Source organism: Chiloscyllium plagiosum, unplaced genomic scaffold (assembly GCF_037043375.1).
Source record: "Chiloscyllium plagiosum isolate Xiang-an unplaced genomic scaffold, Cpla_swu_hap1 HiC_scaffold_33, whole genome shotgun sequence".
In the NCBI taxonomy this organism is placed as follows: Eukaryota; Metazoa; Chordata; class Chondrichthyes; order Orectolobiformes; family Hemiscylliidae; genus Chiloscyllium; species Chiloscyllium plagiosum.
In genome coordinates, this window is record NW_028270171.1 from 1,110,383 (window position 1) to 1,128,424 (window position 18,042).

The 18,042-nt window shown below is 42.9% G+C and overlaps 1 protein-coding gene across 4 annotated transcripts in view; it reads left to right on the top strand.

The window, feature by feature from the left end:
• LOC122542064 (transcriptional enhancer factor TEF-1-like) overlaps nt 1–18,042 on the top strand; it is an 87,773-nt gene that overhangs the window by 54,764 nt on the left and 14,967 nt on the right. For 3 of the 4 annotated variants that reach the window (XM_087978149.1, XM_043679353.2, XM_087978150.1), the window contains 3 exons: nt 844–908; nt 2,218–2,280; nt 13,679–13,810. In XM_087978149.1, coding sequence (XP_087834275.1) covers nt 844–908; nt 2,218–2,280; nt 13,679–13,810 — 260 coding nt within the window. The remainder of the gene's footprint in view (nt 1–843; nt 909–2,217; nt 2,281–13,678; nt 13,811–18,042) is intronic. The other variant, XM_087978151.1, reaches the window with a different exon arrangement.

Genomic DNA, 18,042 nt, shown 5'->3' on the forward strand with positions numbered 1-18,042 from the left:
GGATTCTTGTGAATAATGCAATCATCCTTCCGACTCTTCTATGGAGCTGTGAAATGTGGACTATATAGAGACACCATTTCAAAGCTCTTGAGAAGTACAATTAAAACTGAGTTGGGTTCTCCACATCAGCTGGGAGGATAGGCATACTAAAGCATAGTCCTTGAAGGACCCAATAGCACCATCACTGAGGCCACAATCACCCGAAACCAACTCCATTGGGCTGGCCATGTCCTTAGAATGCCTGAGCTCTAACTACCAAAGCAAATAGTCAAGAAAGGTACTTGAACAAAAGAAAGACAAAAGAAACATTTCAAGAACTTCCTGAAGGTTATCTTCACAAAATGCAACAAAGGTATCAACGTGTGGAAGACCCTTGTTTAGAAGGAATCAACTGTATGATGAGACACAATTCTTTGGGAACGCTTGTTAGTGAGAGGAAATATGGAAAAGGAATGGCAACAATCTCCAGGCCAAGGACCACTTCCACTTCTTGGAAACCCCTTCCAAATGTGTGCTTGGAAATGTGACTCTAGCATTGGTTATGCAAGGACCCAGAGAACCCATGACTTGGGGGAGACAATTTCCCAGGTGGACAATCCTACTCGATAGTGAGTGAGTTATTGTTGACAACAAATGATCATATGGTCTGGAAGCAGTTAGTGAACTGGAAGGGGATGAGAATGTGTTATCTGTCAAGTGTAAATTCCCAATGCAGTTAAAGATTACCATGCTTCTATTTTCTTGAAGGAATTGAATAATGCAGATGCTGATTTCTTTAAGTTGAAGTTGCTTGTACAGTTGACCTTAAACTGCCTAATAAATCATTTGTCTATCTTTCCTCAGGACGCAATGAATTAATTGCGAGGTATATCAAGTTGCGGACAGGAAAAACACGGACACGCAAACAGGTATGTGCATGACCCTGACCTTCCCGCAGCTGGTCATTCTATCCTCCTCACACACCCACTTGTCTGTCCCCGGTATACTGAAGTGCTCCAGTGAATCACAGCACAAACCTAGAGAAGCAACAAGCTAGGCCCTTTACAACCTTCTGGACTTAATATTGAGTTCAACACCTTTAGATTGTGAACCCATTTCTTCCCTTTTCTTTTAGCTTTACTTGCTGTATTCTGTTACCATGTACTCTCTTCCCTCCCCCCACCCCAGTGGGGCTATCTCCTTTTGAGTTTGGCAGTTAGATGCATCATTGTTCTGCCATTCTCACATTCTGATCACTTAATCTGCACCATCAGCAGCCTTTCTTCCCCAGCACTCCATCCACCCAACCCCACCCACCTCAACCACCATCACTAGAGCATAAATGCTGCCCCTTCCACACCACATCCGATTAGTTTGCCCTCTCTCCATGGATACTGTCTGACCTGTTGTGATTTCCTTGTCTATATTGGATTCCGGCAGCTGCAGGTTTTTTTGTCTCTAACCATGTTTTTACCACTGCAAAGCCTCTTCAAAGGATGCCCACTTTGAAGATGTTCTCTGCCTCCCTCAGATATGCACTCAGGGAGTCCCTTTCTCACTGTCACAACGCCGTGACCTCTTCAGCCCTCCAGCTCTTTGACCACATGATGAAACAAACTCGATACTACAGCCATGTGACGTTTCTCAGCTGCTGTCTTCGCAACCATCTCATTCAGCCCTGAAGAGGGGTTACACCTGAAACATTGACTTCTCCATCTTCTGATGCTGCCTGGCTCACTGTTCTTTCAGCCCCCTGTTTGTCTACCGCTATGATTTCTGTAATTTTTTATTTTCAGTAGCAATTCAAACATTTGCTCACTGCCACATCTCTGTGACATTTTTTTGTTTTTAATTTATTTTGTGCATTTTGCTACCTGTACTTCTGCATCTGGTGTGTGTGTCAATATCAGGGTGAGAGTAAGAGATTATTTCCTTGGATGTCTGCAAGGATGAAATTACCAGTGAATACACTGCCCCCAAGTGGTATCAGGCAGAAGCTCCGCTCTCAGCCCTGTCTCCAAATGTAGCCAATTTGTGAATATGTTGAGTATTTTAGTCACATTTGGGGGATTAACAACAATTCTTGAGTATTGTGAATGATACAAGTGTTTGAAACACTGGCTAATTAGGAGTTTTATTTTTAAAACTCGGGCTCTCATCTCGCCTGGCTCATCAGGCTTTTATTTACTTATTTGTAGATGAAAGTTAAAAAAGTTCATTGTCCTTTTCCCCATTTAGGTGTCGAGTCACATTCAGGTGCTTGCTCGAAGGAAGTCACGTGAGATTCACAGCAAGTTAAAGGTAAGGAGTCACTTGCTCTGATAATTTGGACTTTGTTTGGTTACCATGGTAACACATTGTGATCTTTGACTGTTCATTAAGACCAAAAAGATGGTTTTGAAATAACTTTGAAGAATTTCAAAATATTTTCCTTTGTTCCTCCTGGATATTATCTCTTGAAAGCACTTACTCCCCAGAGCCACTCACAGGGAGAAGTACCACAGGTCCCTCTGGCCATATCTAGCTTCCAGCTCGATGCTGATCCCTGAATTATGTACAGTATTAATATTGAGCTAGTGGCTGTGAATATGACCATGTATTAGAGTTTAGTCACTGGCTGCACTTGGCAATGGCTATTCCAAAAATGGTAAACACGGTCTTTTTCCAAGGGTCAAAGATATACTGCTGTGCCTGGCCCCTCTTAGGCACTGCTGCCTCCAGCTACATGTCACCTTGCCCTGCAAGAGGGAAATGTGCAACAAAGTGAGGTGCAACTTGAGGTGATGTGACTACCATGAGTGAATAGCTGGCAGTGTTTTCAAACTGTGAGATCTGTGTGTGTGAGGGTCGCAGCTGATTGTGAAGCAAAACAATAAATGTTGGACATGCATTATGTTTGAAGGTTATAGCTCAGTGAAGTGTGTGGGCCTGAGTGAGAAGTAGGCAGGATACAGCATTGCCTTTTACCAGCTGAACCATTTTGCAAAATGGTATCTAGAGAACTGGTTAGAGCAGAGCACATTGTCACACGGAAATGCTTATGCAACCTTCAACTTTGTCAATTCCAGAAAGCCTTCTGGACGGATTGTTATAAGCTCTCAAATGATGTGGATTATAGCAAGAAATCTGTGAAAGTTGTGAAGAATCTAGCGAGGCCTTTCCTGATGTTGGGAGAAACATGTTGCATTTTCCAACAGAATTCTTGGCCTCGGAGATAGCAATATTTTCACTAGAGAGCAGTGGGATGGCTATCAATGAGGGTTGTTACTCATTATCTTTATTAGCACTGAGTTTCACCTCATTAATATACAGCTTCCTATCATATTCTGGGTAGGTAGAAACTAGATGTCAAAACTTCCCAAAGTGAAAGTCAGAATGGATACCTCGCAACTCCAACTCACCACTTACTCCTCCAGACTACCATTTTGGACACCTGGTACAAATGACTTGGCATTCTCTATGGGCAATGGCTGCACTCACCCATGACCATAGACATTTGCATCTGGTACGTGCCAGCCTCTCTGTGCCATCATGGCACATCCCCAATCCATTTATAGTACGCTTCTGCACTTCAGTGGTGTACTTTGGAGCACATAGCATTGCAGTGCTGCTTCAAGGAGACTTTGCACACCGGGATAGGCAACCAGCTCCAGGATTGGATCAGACTGCATCTCAGGGCTGTTTGTTTGGATTCCTAGCACTCATTTACCTATGCTGACTTGCATGCTCACAGCACCACTGATTTACTGTGCCATGCCTTGCTTTCAATATCGATACAAAGCCAGGCAACTTGTCATGGTTCTCAGCAGTCAACAGTTAATGGGGTGGCCATGTAGCTGCATGGTCAGGAGGTCCTGGCACAATAAATCGAGAATATTGTCCAATATTCAGGATCGAGGATCAAGTCAAGTAGCTGCTTAAGACAGTCAAAGGAGCCAAATGTCAGACACCCTACCACCCGTCTTGACTCGTTTTTCCCTATTATGTGCTGTTTACAGCTGAACTGAGAAAAAGGGAGTAATCAAGTGAGATGGAAGTGAAAAGCACAGCTGTTAATGCTGGTGAAGCTGGGAGAAATGTGACAAGGTGTCCTGAGTGAGTGCTTATGAGGTGAAGAAACTTTGTGGGGTTAGCAGTGAAGCGGGTGGTCAGGTGAGAGTGAGTGAGAGAAGATGCTGCAGGTAATAGTGAGAATGGTGGAGTCTAAGCCTTAGTGTGAGGTGGGTGTGGTTTCAGAGAAAGTTTGGTGACACTTCCTTTGGCAAAATGAAGATCATCATCTTTCTATCTTGCTACACTGGGCATTTGGTATAAACCAGACCAGTCTCCCTCAAAATATTTTAAGGTAGCCTCAGCCCCTAACTCTTTTTTTTAAAATTTATTTTAATAGCAAATGTAACGATTCAGTTCTGATGTAATGTGACTGGTCAAACTATTCGATTTTAAGCAAAACAATTTATTTCAACACTGAAATTAAAAATACAACCAAGGAGAGAGGAACTTAGAATAACTTAACTCTACTGGGAAAACGTAACAGAGCAATATTTTACAGTAACCATCACTAATGAGCTATTCCAATAAAATAACATCCCATAAACACTCCCCTTGACAAAAAGGAAAATTCAGACACAGAAACACGCCATGTAGGAGGGAAAAACCATCAAGAGGAAATTCAGATTAGCATCAGCCGGGAGACACTCACTGAAGCTTCCAACTCTGGGACCCCAATAGTTTCTGATGTTACTGAATAAGAACCAAAATCCATAAATCTGGATCTGAGAGCTGGCTGCACCTGCTGTTTTTCAAATAAAAGAAACACCCCGAGATCTTTACTCAATCGATCTTCAGTAGCCAGCTCAGCTCCTCTCTTCAAAGAAAAGCACAAAATAACCTCCTAAAATGGCAGGATCATCACACATCCCTTCAGATTGCTGGGGCCACACTGATCAGGCTGACAGGAGCTGGTGCTTTGCCTCCTCTGCAGTTCCTGGGAGATGTGGTCTTGTTCTGGACATCCAGTCCACTCCGACCTCCAGATCCCCATCCTGAAAGGACATTATTTTCCCCTCCTCTGCCATGTCAAGGGCTAATGTCATGAACTATGAAGGCAGCTCCAAACTGCCAGTGCCTGTCTGGGTATTGCAAATGAGGTCCACTGCCAGGGATGATTAACCACTGTCTGTGCGTGGTGAGTCATAGAATCCAGCTAACGTTGAATGAGAGGGCTGCTATACAGAGAGGGTAGGTAAGTTCTGGAAATGGGAGAAAACTCACTTGACCTCATGAAGAGAAACCCTCAATGAAATTTTACAAAACTGACTTTTTGTCAACATATGTTAAGATTCAGCCCTCCGTATCTGACAACGATGTGATACAACAGGCTAAAGAGAGAGTCTCATGAAGACTCCTTGACCAGCACTTCAGAAAGTCACTGACAAGATAAATGCACCGAAAAAGATGAGAGATTCCACTCTCTTCCTAAGTGCAGGGATTCAAAGCTTTCCTTTAAAATTAAAAATCCTTTATCTTAAGCAGCCTTTTTTTTTCTTTAGCCTTTCATGTGATGCAGGTGTTTCTGGCAAAGCCAGCCCATTGGTGGTCATTCTGCAACTGTCCTTGAACCCACTTTGTCAGGCAGTAAATAGGAGGGATGCTTAGGACCAAATGGAATCAGAGTCCAGGTGATGTTTAACGAAGGATAATTGGCTGTGCGTATATATATATATATATATATATATATATATATATATGGGTAATCATGTGATTGAAGTTTGTGATGAATGTACTAGAAATAAAACATTGACCAAAAAAAGTATGAGTAGATTCTATCCAACCAACATTTTAACTTTTATCATATTTAATAGTTAGGAGTCAACTACATTGCTGTGCTCTGGGTCTGAGGTTAGATGTAAGGCAGACTGGCTAAGAACAACAGGTTTGCTTCTCCAGATGGATTTTTACCATTGCTGAGACTAGCTATTAATCCAGATCTTTATTAGCTGAAGTTAGATTCCACAAGCCGACACAGTGAGATTTGAATATTCATCCCCAGAGCATTAGTCTGACACTCCGCATCGCGATCCCTGTGACATTATCATTTCTGTATATTGCCACCTCCCCTTAACTATGTCTCTGCAATTAGACAAACTTTTGTGTTTCTCCACTGGTACCTCAACTTCCACTCTCTCTCTGCTCTCAGCCTTTCAACAGGATTAGTCTAAAGTAACTGAAGGTGATATAGCAAATTTAATTCATTTTAAAAATGGATGGTGTGGAGAAATGAAAATATGGAAATGTGTGAAAATATCTCCTGTTAGTGTTTCTAAAAAGTGATTAATCTTTCTATTTACTCTTGTTTTGAATGGACTGTCCATTTGGTGACTGGAATGGATGACAATCTCTCGTTGTCTCCAGACAATCAATATGGTGAGCTCCTGGCAAAAGTGCTAGTTTTCTGAAAGAACATTCTCTTGCTTTTTATTGAATGTACACTGCTGTAACACCTTGTGTTTCCTCCTAGCACATTACTGAAAGTTCCCCAATCTCTGCCATCAGCCATCTTGTTTCTCAACAATTTCTTTTTGAAAATTGCTCAAACGTAAATTGGATACCAACTCTGTTTTAAAATCACTTTTACCGTTTAATTTAGTGTTGGGGATACATTTAGTTCTCATTGAGTTTCTATTAGTAAGACAAGCTCCCTTCTATCCAGTTTTGGATTTGGTGAACGACCCCTATTGCATGCATTGAAGCTGAAAGCCATGTTCCTGATTTCTGATTCTGTCCCCTACAGTTGTTTCCATGTTTAGTATCAGGAAAAATAAAAGTACCTATGGAATATTGAATCCCTCTGGATATTGGTGCATCAGACCCCGTCCAAATCCAATGCCAATCATGAAACCACTTTCACTTTTGGATCTCTTGTAGAATCTTTAAAAAACGCCATGATATTTCTGAGCCATAATAAGCTCAAATATCACCTAAACCTTGGATCATTGCAATCAACTAATTGTCAATTTCTTGTATATGCAATGGAACTTAGTGTTCTGGGTATTTTAGATCACATCCCCATTCAGTGACCCTCCCCTTTCCCCCCCCCCCCCCCCAAAACTCTGAGGAGAGCGGACAAGATCAAACTTGGCAATGGTGGGCATTTGTTTTGAAACTCACTTGCACAGGTTGATTGATGGAGCATGGGTTCAGGTGCTGGAGGGTGAGTACCACTTTTAAAGCCATAAAGAAGAGACAATGACTTCAGGAGAGAACTGAGGAATATATCAAAATTTGTAATGTCATCCTAATTATAGATCACTCTTCTTCATGCCACACCTGCCCCATAAAGGCTGTCTCCAACAGTGTTTCAAACAGCATTGTCTGTTGTGTGACTGGTCTAACCCATCTTCATTTTGCTGGTCATGATGTTGGCTTTAATTGTGATTTGGATGCACTCATTAACTTTGGAAACTGAGATGGTCACCATTAGGAACTCTTCAAGCCATCAGAGAATTGTTTTGAGTGCTTTGTAATCTGAAATAATTCTCATTATGCTTTGATAGTGCAAAGAAAGGTAAGGGTCTTGAGGAATCATGGTTGTTGATAGCCTCATTATGCAATTGGTCCTTGTTCTATTTAAGTTTAAAAAAAAACAGGATTGTGATATCTATGGAAAGATATTTGGGTGATTCCATATGAACTGTTTAAGAGTGATTCTGATGATGACTGTCGATGTTCACCAAGAAACCAAAATCCACGGGTAGCTTCATTCCTTTCATTGTACTATCAGCATTTGTAGTTAATCTACTGTCCATGTTTTATTTTGTTAGAACACTCATTGTTTACTATTTAACATAGCTGCCCTTCAGAATAATATTCACTCTCTGACAAGTATTCATGTTGCCTGGAGATATTCACTTAATAAAACTCCTTTCTCAACTATTTTTTCCATTTTTGAAGGGAATATTGGCCTCCTATTCATTGCCCTTCATTAGTTGCTCTTGAATTGATTTGGTTGTTCAGGTCTTTTCAGACAGCAGTTAGAATCAACTAAATTTTTCTGGGTCTTGAGACATATGTAGGCTATACCAACTAAGGATGGCAGATTTTCTTTCCTAAAGGGCATTAGTGAACCAGATGGATTTTTCCAACAATGGATAATGATTACATGGTCACCTGTAGAGTGGCTTTTAATACCAGATTTTATTAAATTCAAACTTCCAACTCCCATGGTGAGATTTGAATCCATGTTCCCAGAACACTTGCCCAAGCTCTTGATTGCCAATCCAGCGACATTACCACACGCACCACCTCGCCTTCAAATTGAATAGTGCATATTTTACAATAGTATTCCATTTGATAGTCAGGACTGATTATGTGCTGCTATGCCCACTGACCATAATGTTTAAATGGAGTGCCAGACACCTGGGCATTGAGTTAACTAGTGGCTGAGTACTCTGCTATCTGGTTTACTTTATACTTTAATTCCCATCAAAGCTAACGGCTGTTCCTAATTAATTTACTCTGTTTTGAATAGATGCCATACATCCCCGGAATGTTTTCTACCCCTGCTAGAATCCCTGGTTAAAGCAGCAGAGTTGCACTCTTGCAGTTTGTGTGTCAGGGCAGCACCTACTGTTGCTGCTCCTGAGGATGATGTTTGGAAGCAGCAACACAAACACCTGCTTCCTCGAGTACAAGCATCATTTATGTCTTAATACATTCAGTGGAATTGTAAATCCTTTAGAATAGAGCTATGTTATGAATGAGCGACACATTTAATAAACACAGTACATCAATAGAGAATTCTCACCACACTGTGTGACTGTTAATATAATGAGGAAACTCTACACATTTCAATGTAGAATATAATTGATTAAGGGCTGTTTGTTGTGCAGTGGTACTGACCTTGCCTCTGGGCCAGCGGCCCCAGATGTATAATAACACCTGAACATATTGATTTTTTTTTTTTAAATTGATTATTGTTGGAGTTAAAAGCTCCGCTACTCCTAGACAGAGTACCACAAAAGTTTGTTTAACAAGGACTCAACTCTATCTCTATGTCAAAGTCTCATCCACTCCCACTTTCAATCTTTTGGGTGCTCTGTTGCAAATGCTAATTCTTTTTCTCATTTTTTTTCTATTCGTTCTCTCTCTGTTTTACTTTGCTTTTTGTTGGTCTCAAGGTCACATGACATTTTAACAGAAGTAGGCCATTCAGCCCATCAAGTCATCTCTGCCATTCAGTTAAATCACTTTCTTGCCATTCCTCCATAACACTTGATTCCTTACGGATTAAACATCTGTCTATCTCAGACTTTACTTTATGACCTAGCCTCCCAAAACTCCACAGATATACTACCCTCTGAACAAAGGGATTGCACCTCATCTCTGTCTTAAACATGCAAGCTCTTTTTCTGAGATTATGCCCTTGTATCTGAAACTTTCACACAAAGGGGAACAACATCCCCAACAACAATAATTTTCCACCCTGTAAAATCCCCTGAGAATCTTGTATGTTTCGTTAAGGATGCCCCTCATAGATCATAGAATCCCTACAGTGTGGAAACAGGACCTTCGGCCCAACAAGTCCACACCGACCCTCCAAAGAGTAACCCACTCTGACCCATTCTCCTACCCTGCATTCCCCCCTGACTAATGCACCAAAATACACATCCCTGAACACTATGGGCAATTCAGCATGGCCAATTCACCTGACCTGCACATCTTTGGACTATGGGAGGAAACCCATACAGACACGGGGAGAATGTGTAAACTCCACACAGTCGCCTGAGGCTAGAATGGAACTTGGGTCCCTGGTACTGTGAGGCTGCAGTGCTAACCACTGAGCCACCATGCCATCTCATTCTTCTAGATTCTAATGAGTACAGACCCAACCCACTCAATGTCTCATAAGATAATTCCTTCATGGTATCCGCTAAGTGAAGCTTCTCTGGGCTGCCTCAGTCCTAATGCACCTTTCCAAAGGGACCAAAACTATTTACTGTTTTCCCTCTGGTCTAACAACTGCCTTGTATAGTTTTAGCAAGACTTCCCTACTTTACTGTTTTCCCTCTGGTCTAACAAGACCTCCCTACTTTTATACTCTGTTCCCTTTTGAAATAAAGGTCAACATTCCATTTGCTTTCCCTATTACCCACTGAACTTGGAAGTTAACTTTGTATGATATATGGATGAGGGCCTCCAAACCCTTCAGTTCTGTAGCTTCCTGCAGTCTTTCTCCATTTAGAACATAGAACAATACAGCGCAGAACAGGCCCTTCAACCCTCAATGTTGCACCGACATGTGAACTATTCTCAGCTCGTCCCGCTACACTATCCCAAAATCATCCGGTGTTTATTTAAGGATTGTTTAAATCTCCCTAAAGTGGCTGACTACATTAGCAGGTAGGGCATTCCACGCCCTTACCATACTCTGCATAAAGAACCTGCCTTTGAATCTTTCTTAAATCTATCACCCCTCAATTTGTAGTTATGCCCCCTCGTACAAGCTGACGTCATCATCCTTGGACAGACTTTCACTGTCTACCCTATCTAATCCTCTGATCATCTTGTATGTCTCTATCAAATCCCCTCTTAATCTTCTTCTTTCCAATGAGAACAGGTTTAAGTCTCTCAGCTGTTCCTCATAAGACCTTTCCTCCAGACCAGGCAACATCCTGGTAAATGTCCTCTGCACCTTTTCCAATGCTTCCACATCCTTCCTGAAATATGGCGACCAGAACTGTACACAATATTGCAAGTGTGGCTGCACCAGCATTTTGTATAGTTGTAGCATGATATTGCGGCTCCGGAACTCAATCCCTCTATGAATGAAACCTAACACACCATATGCCTTCTTAACAGCACTATCCACCTGGATGGCAACTTTCAGGGATCTTTGCACATGGACTCCAAGATCCCTCTGCACATCTACACCACCAAGAATCTTTCCATTGACCCAGTACTCTGTCTTCCTGTTATTCTTTCCAAAGTGCATCACTTCACATTTAGCTGCATTGAACTCCATTTGCCACCTCTCAGCCCAATTCTGCAGTTTATCCAAGTCTCCCTGCAACCTATAACATTCTTTCACACTGTCCACTACTCCACCGACTTTAGTGTCATTGCAAATTTACTAATCCCTCCACCTTTGCCTGCATCTAAGTCATTTATAAAAATGACAAACCGCAGTGGTCCCAAAACTGATCCTTGTGGCACACCACTAGTAACCAGACTCCAGGCTGAATATTTTCCATAACCACCACTCTCTGCCTTCTTGCAAAAAGTCAGTTTCTAATCCAAACTGCTAAATCACTCTCAATTCCATGCCTCTGCATTTTCTCCAACAGCCTACCATGTGGAACCTTATCAAAGGCTTTACTGAAGTCCATGTATACCACGTCAACTGCCCTACCCTCATCTACATGCTTGGTCACCTTCTCAAAAAACACAATGAGGTCTGTGAGACACAACCTGCCCTTGATGAAACCATGTTGACTATCTGAAATCAAATTGTTGCTTGCTAGATGATTATAAATCTTATCTCTTATAATCCTTTCCAAAACCTTTCCTACAACAGAAGTAAGGCTCACTGGTCTATAATTACCTGGGTCATCTCTATTGCCCTTCTTGAACAAGGGCACAACATTTGCAATCCTCCAGTCCTCTGGTACCAAACCTGTAGACAATGACGGCTCAAATGTCAAAGCCAAAGGCTCTGCTATCTCCTCCCTAGCTTCCCAGAGAATCCTCGGATAAATCCCATCCGGCCCAGGGGATTTCCTACTTTCACTCCTTCTAGAATCGATAACACCTGTTCGTAACTAACCTCGATCCTTTCTAGTCTAATATCTCGTACCTCATTCTTCTCCTCTACAATATTCTCCTCCTCCTTAAGTAATATTCAACTCCTCTAACCTTTCTGCCAAATTGCATAACCTTACATTTTCCCAAATTATGTTCCATCTTCCAAATTTTTGCCCTACTTGCTTAACTTGTCTATATCCTTTTGCAGACTCTGTCATCCTCACCACTTACCTTCCAACCTAATTTTGTGTAGGCCACAATGTGTACATTCAAACTGTACTTTCAATTTTCTTATCCAATACATTAATATATGTTGTATTGAGATAAGTGAGAGTGACGACCTTTACATCAAGGCTGCATTTGACAGAGTGTGACATCAAGGATTCCTAGCAAAACTGGAATCAGAGGGCAAACGTTCTGCTGGTTGGAGTCATACCTAGCACAAAGGAAGATGGTTGCGATTAGTGTGGGGTGAGTTATTTCAGCTCCAGCTCCTCGGAGGAGTGATTTATGCCCAACCATCTTTAGTTGTTCCTTCAACAATCTTCCCTTCATCATAAAGTCAGAGGTGGAGATGATTACTGATGACTGTACAATGTGCAGCATTATCATGACTCCTAGATACTGAAGCAGTCTATGTTCCAATGCAGCAATGCACTGGACAATATCCAGTCTTGGGCTGACAAGTGGCAATAAACATTCCTACCACACAAATGCCAGGCAATTACCATCTCCATTAATGGATAATATAATCACCAGATATTCAATAGTGTTACCATCACTGAATTCCCCACTGTCACCATTCTTGGGGTTATCATTGACCATAAATTCAAGTGGACTTGCCACATAAATGCAGTGACTATTAGAGCAGTCGGAGGCCAGGAATACTGCAGCAATTAAATGCAGTGTGTACTATTTATAAGATGCACTGAAGAAATTCAAAGATTCTTGGGCAACTCCTTACAAACTCCCTGCCCCTTCCATCCAAAAGGACAAGGGCAGCAGATACAAGGGAATGCCACCATCTCAAGTTCCCCTCAAGCCACTCACCATCTTGACTTGGAAATATAACGTTCCTTCGCTGTTGCTGGTTCAAAGTCCTGGAATTCCCTCTCTAGTGGCATTGTAGATGAACAGTGTAAGAAGGCCACCTTCTCAAGGGAAGCTGGAGACAGACAAGAAATACTAGTCAGCCAGTGATGCCAGGTCCCATGAGGGGAAAAAAATTATGTCCCAGCACTGATCCCTGTGGCACTGTACCAGTTACAGGTTGCTATCCTCAAAGTGCATTCTTTATCTCAACTGTCTTCTATTAGTTAGCCAATATTCTGACCATGCTAATATACTTCCAACAACATGGGATCTTATCCTAAGTAGCTTAATGCATGGTACCTTGTAAAATGATTTCTGAAAATGGAAATCTATTGACTGCATTTCTCCGTCTTACTCACTCTTGTCCATTTGCATTCTCTCTCACTTGCATACTGTCTCATTTTGTGCGCTCTCGCTCTCCCTGACTTGTGTGATCTCTCACTCTCCCTACAGTACACTTTCACGCTTGGTCTAACGCTCTTTTGTGTTTGCTCTTAGTTTTACTGCTTTACTTTCTTCGGCAAATATTTTATGGTCTGGGCTACTCTGAACTTTGCTGCCAAACTCCAAATGCCCCACACCATCAATTTTGCCCTCCTGCTCCCACCCAATAATCACTGTGAAGCTGAAATTAAGTCCACAGTTTTACTCCTAATTCAATGTAGTTTTCCTAAAAACTCCATATCACGAAGCATCTCGTCTCTACGGTGTATACAACTCTTAGAGGGTTTAATGGGCTGTTAGCAATGACAAGGTCCCTTATAATAATTTGTTCTGTCTTACACCTATTTCTCTTGTCTGCTAGGATCAGTCAGCAAAGGACAAAGCCCTTGCCAGTATAGCAGCCATGTCATCAGCACAGATCGTATCAGCGACTGCTATTCAAAACAAACTAGGCATGTCAAATATGTCTCGTCCTTTTCCCATCACATCTGTGGTAGGTAATGATTTATTTTATTGCCGTGCTCAATGTGAGAGAAAGTGAGGACACTGTTGGAGCCATTGGCACTCTCACTGAGATGCTCCTGTGAATGAAGGAGCTGCTGTATTTTATATTTAGTTCAGTTTAATTTCAGCAGTTGTCTGGTTATGTGGATAAGGTAGTTAAGGTAATGGGAGTATTTCACTTCATTAGTGGAAACAAAAAATATCAGGTCAGGGCAGTCCCCTTGAGAAGGTGGTAGTGATTGCCACCTTGAACTGCTGCAGTCCATCTGCTGTATGCAGACAAATAATGTCATTAGGGAGGGAATCCAGGATTTTGACCCAGTAACAATGAAGGAACGGCAATATATTTCCAAGTCAGAATGGTGAGTGGGTTAGTGGGAAATTTCATGTAGTGGTGATGTTCCCATGTATCTGGTCCAGTTGTCCTTCAGGATAGAAGTGGTTGTGGGTTTGGTAGATGTTGCCATGGTGAATTTATGCAGTGCATCTTGTAGATAGTACCATTGCTGCTACTGGGCACTGATTGTGGAGAGAGTTTGTGAATGAGGTGCCAATCAAGTGGCCTGCTCTGTCCTGGACAATATAAAACTACTTGAATATTCTTTTGATCTGCTCTTATCCAGACAAATGGGGAGTATTCCATCACACCCCTGACTTGTGCCTTGTAGATGGGGGACAGGCTTTGTGGAGTCAAGAGGTGAGTTACTCACTGCAGTATTCCTAGCTTTTGACTTTCTCTTGTAGCTACTGTTTATGTGGCAAGTCCAGTTCAGTTTCTGGTAGACAAAGGCCAGACCAGCTAGTAGTCAGTGACCAACAGCCACACCATGTTAAAAGACTCCATACACCGGTGTCTTCCAGCCTTGATGAAGATTAGGTCTAGAATGTCAGGACTCTCCTGGATAACCCGAGCTGCAACAGGCCTGAACATGGCTCCATGAACATGTCCCAGAAACTCGACCACAGCGATATTGTGTCTCACTCAAGGCAATGATGTCAATGGCAGGAGAGGGTAAGCTGGCAGTTACACCCCCTTCTGAGAAGGTAAAACTGATAAAGGATGCTGATTTCCTCAGGGGATTTCTCCATTAAAGCAAATACAGTCACCAGAGCATGGAGCCATCCTCTTCCCCTCCTTGATTGGTAAGGAATGTGTAGGGAATGTCCTGCTGGTAAAATGCCTAGAGCATGGCATGGTCATAATGGGCACACTGTTTTGTAAAAGATAATTCCAAGACCTCATGGCAACATGTTTGCTCTAGACATTGACAGTTATTTAATCATGTCATTGTCTGGAACAAGGGGCTGCAAGGACATTTGCATCTTTTATGACCTAAAGAATGGATGGTGGGTGGAAAGAGTGCAGAAAATCCAGGAACTTGCTGTCAGCCATGATGTGTATGGATTCTTCAGTGTAGTCAAGACAATATATGGCCTAAACACCCAGTAATGTAGTTGAAACTTTATTGCTGGAACAGCACAGCAGGTCAGGCAGCATCCAGGGAACAGGAGATTCGACGTTTCGGGCACAGGCCCTTCTTCAGGAATGAGCAGAGAGTGTTCAGCAGGAGAAGATAAAAGGTAGGGAGGAGGGACTTGGAGGAGGGGCGTTGGAAATTTGATTGGTGGAAAGAGGTCAAGGTGAGGGTGATAGGTCGGAGTAGGATGGAGGCGGAGAGGTCAAGAAGACGACTGCAGGTCAGGAAGGCGGTGCCGGGCTGGAGGGATCCGGCTGAGACAAGGTGGGGGGAGGGGGGATGAAGAAACTGGTGAAGTCCAAGTTCATCCCCTGCGGTTGGAGGGTTCCCAGTCGGAAGATAAGACGCTCCTCCTCCGACCGTCGGGTTGTTGTGGTTTGGCGGTGGATGAGTCCAATGACCTGCATATCCTCGGTGGAGTGGGAGGGGGAGTTGAAATGCTGTGCTACAGGTTGGTTGGGTTGGTTCGTCCGGGTGGCCCAGAGGTGCTCTCTGATTGATTGATTACTCCTGTGGAACAATCAAGGACCACAAGGTATAATCTCATAGGAAGGGGTCGCCCATTTAAGAATGGGAGATGAGAAGGAATCTCTTCATTAAAGGTTGTCTATCTGTGGAATGTTTACCAGTCGAGGCTGGATCATTTAAGTATGTTAAAGCTAAGAGATATTTAACCAGTAGGGGAATCGAAGGTTCTAGGGTTAAGGTGGAAGTTGGGTTGATGATTATCAGATTGGCCATGATCTCATTGAACACTGCAGTACAACCGATGACCTGAATGGCCTACGTCTGCCTCAAAGTCCTGTGAGGTCTGTCTGTCGTATAACAATACTCCACCCCTTATCCGTCAAGCTGGGGTAGAGCTCATTAGATTAGATCACTTAGTGTGGAAACAGGCCGTTCGGCCCAACAAGTCCACACTGACCCGCTGATGTGCAACCCACCCAGTCCCACGTTTCCGCTACATTTACCCCTTCACCTAACACTACGGGCAATTTTCAGCCAGGCCAATGCACCTGACCTGCACATTTTTTGGATTGTGGGAGGAAACCGGAGCACCCGGAGGAAACCCACGCAGACACAGGGAGAATGTGCAAACTCCACACAGAGAGTCACCTGAGGCAGGAATTGAACCCGGGTCTCTGGCGCTGTGAGGCAGCAGTGCTAACCACTGTGCCACCGTGCCGACCCAGCTCATCAACAAGACCAGTTGGAAACTACTGAACCAGTTTTGCCTTCAGTCTAGAGTCAATAGCACCTCCGCCTCTGTCATCAAGCTGCAGAATCCAGATGACACTAATAGGTGTGCAGACTAAGGCAAAGCTCCAAATGATCCTTAGTGCACTTACAGAGGCATATGTGAACATAGGCCTTGGGCAAATATCTGGAAGACGAAAGTCCTCAACAGAGGAACCTCTAATATTCAGCATTCAATTATCCAAACAAGATTGCAAGGTCCTGATGCTTGGCTAAACTGCATTATCCAGCATTTGATTATCCGAACAAAATACTCCCGCCTGTGTTGTTCGGATAATCGAGGTTCCTCTGTATTATAAAACTCCAGATGCATGAGATCTAAACAAAAACAAATTGCTGGAGAAGCTCAGCAGGTCTGGCAGCATCTCTGGGAAGAAAGTAAAGTTAATGTTTTGAGTTTAGTGCTTCTTCTACAGAGCTGATGCTAGCTGGGAAGGAGTAGTGTTTATGCTGAAGATGAGATTTAGGGAGGTGAGGGGGCGGGTGTCGGGGAGTGTAGAGGTGAGCAGATAGGTGGAGACAAAACCCAGAGAGAGATATGAAAAAGGCAGGCTGAATAAGTGATAATGAGTTGAGTGTGGTGAGAATGGGATGGCTATGCTGAAGGTCGTCTGTGTCATACAGAACCATGGAAGGACGGAATCAGACTCTAACATTTGTTGAACTCTATGTTGAGTCCTAGAGGCTGCAGGTGCCCAAATGGAAAATGAGATGCTGTTCTTCAAGCTTCAAAGTCCTCTATTAGCCTGTTCCATCATGGAATGCTCTGCTTTGGAGCTTGGTGTCCCCAGTCTTTCTGGCACCAGCTAAATGAAGAATGTTTCCTTTCACAATTTTCCTTCTTGCATCTCCCAATGAAGATGAGTAAAAGATTGCACCAATTACAGCAAGTTTCAGCCCCTGAGAAATGAAGTGTTCAGTGCTTCAAACGCTTTTGGTATTGCTGATAAGTTTTAGGAAGATTTAACTTGGAGTGTTTTTGGAACTAATCCTCTCCAGTCTATCCCTTGTTCCTCCGGCTTCTCACCACTCACCCCCTTCACACCCAGTGTCCCAGACAGGGACGTGGAAGTTGTTAGCTGCATCAACCTTGGGTCATGTTTAACTCCAGTGTCCCCTCTGCTATAGGATTTTATTTTTAAAAACTGCTAATACTATGATGCTGGAGGTTTTGATGCTTTTTTTTTTTAAGTTCACTCATGGGATGAGGATGTTGCTGGCTAGGCCAGCAATTATTGCCCACTCTGATTGCCCAGAGGGTAGTTAAGAGACAATCACATTGCTGTGGGTGTGGAGTCACATATAGAGCAGACCAGGTAAGGATGGCAGTGTCCTTCCCTAAAGCACATTAGTGACCCAGATGGAGTTTGCCTGACAATCAACAGTGGGTTCATGGTTATCGTTAGACTCCTAATTCCAAATATTGTGGGTGGCACGGTGGCACAGTGGTTAGCACTGCTACCTCACAGCGCCAGAGACCTGGGTC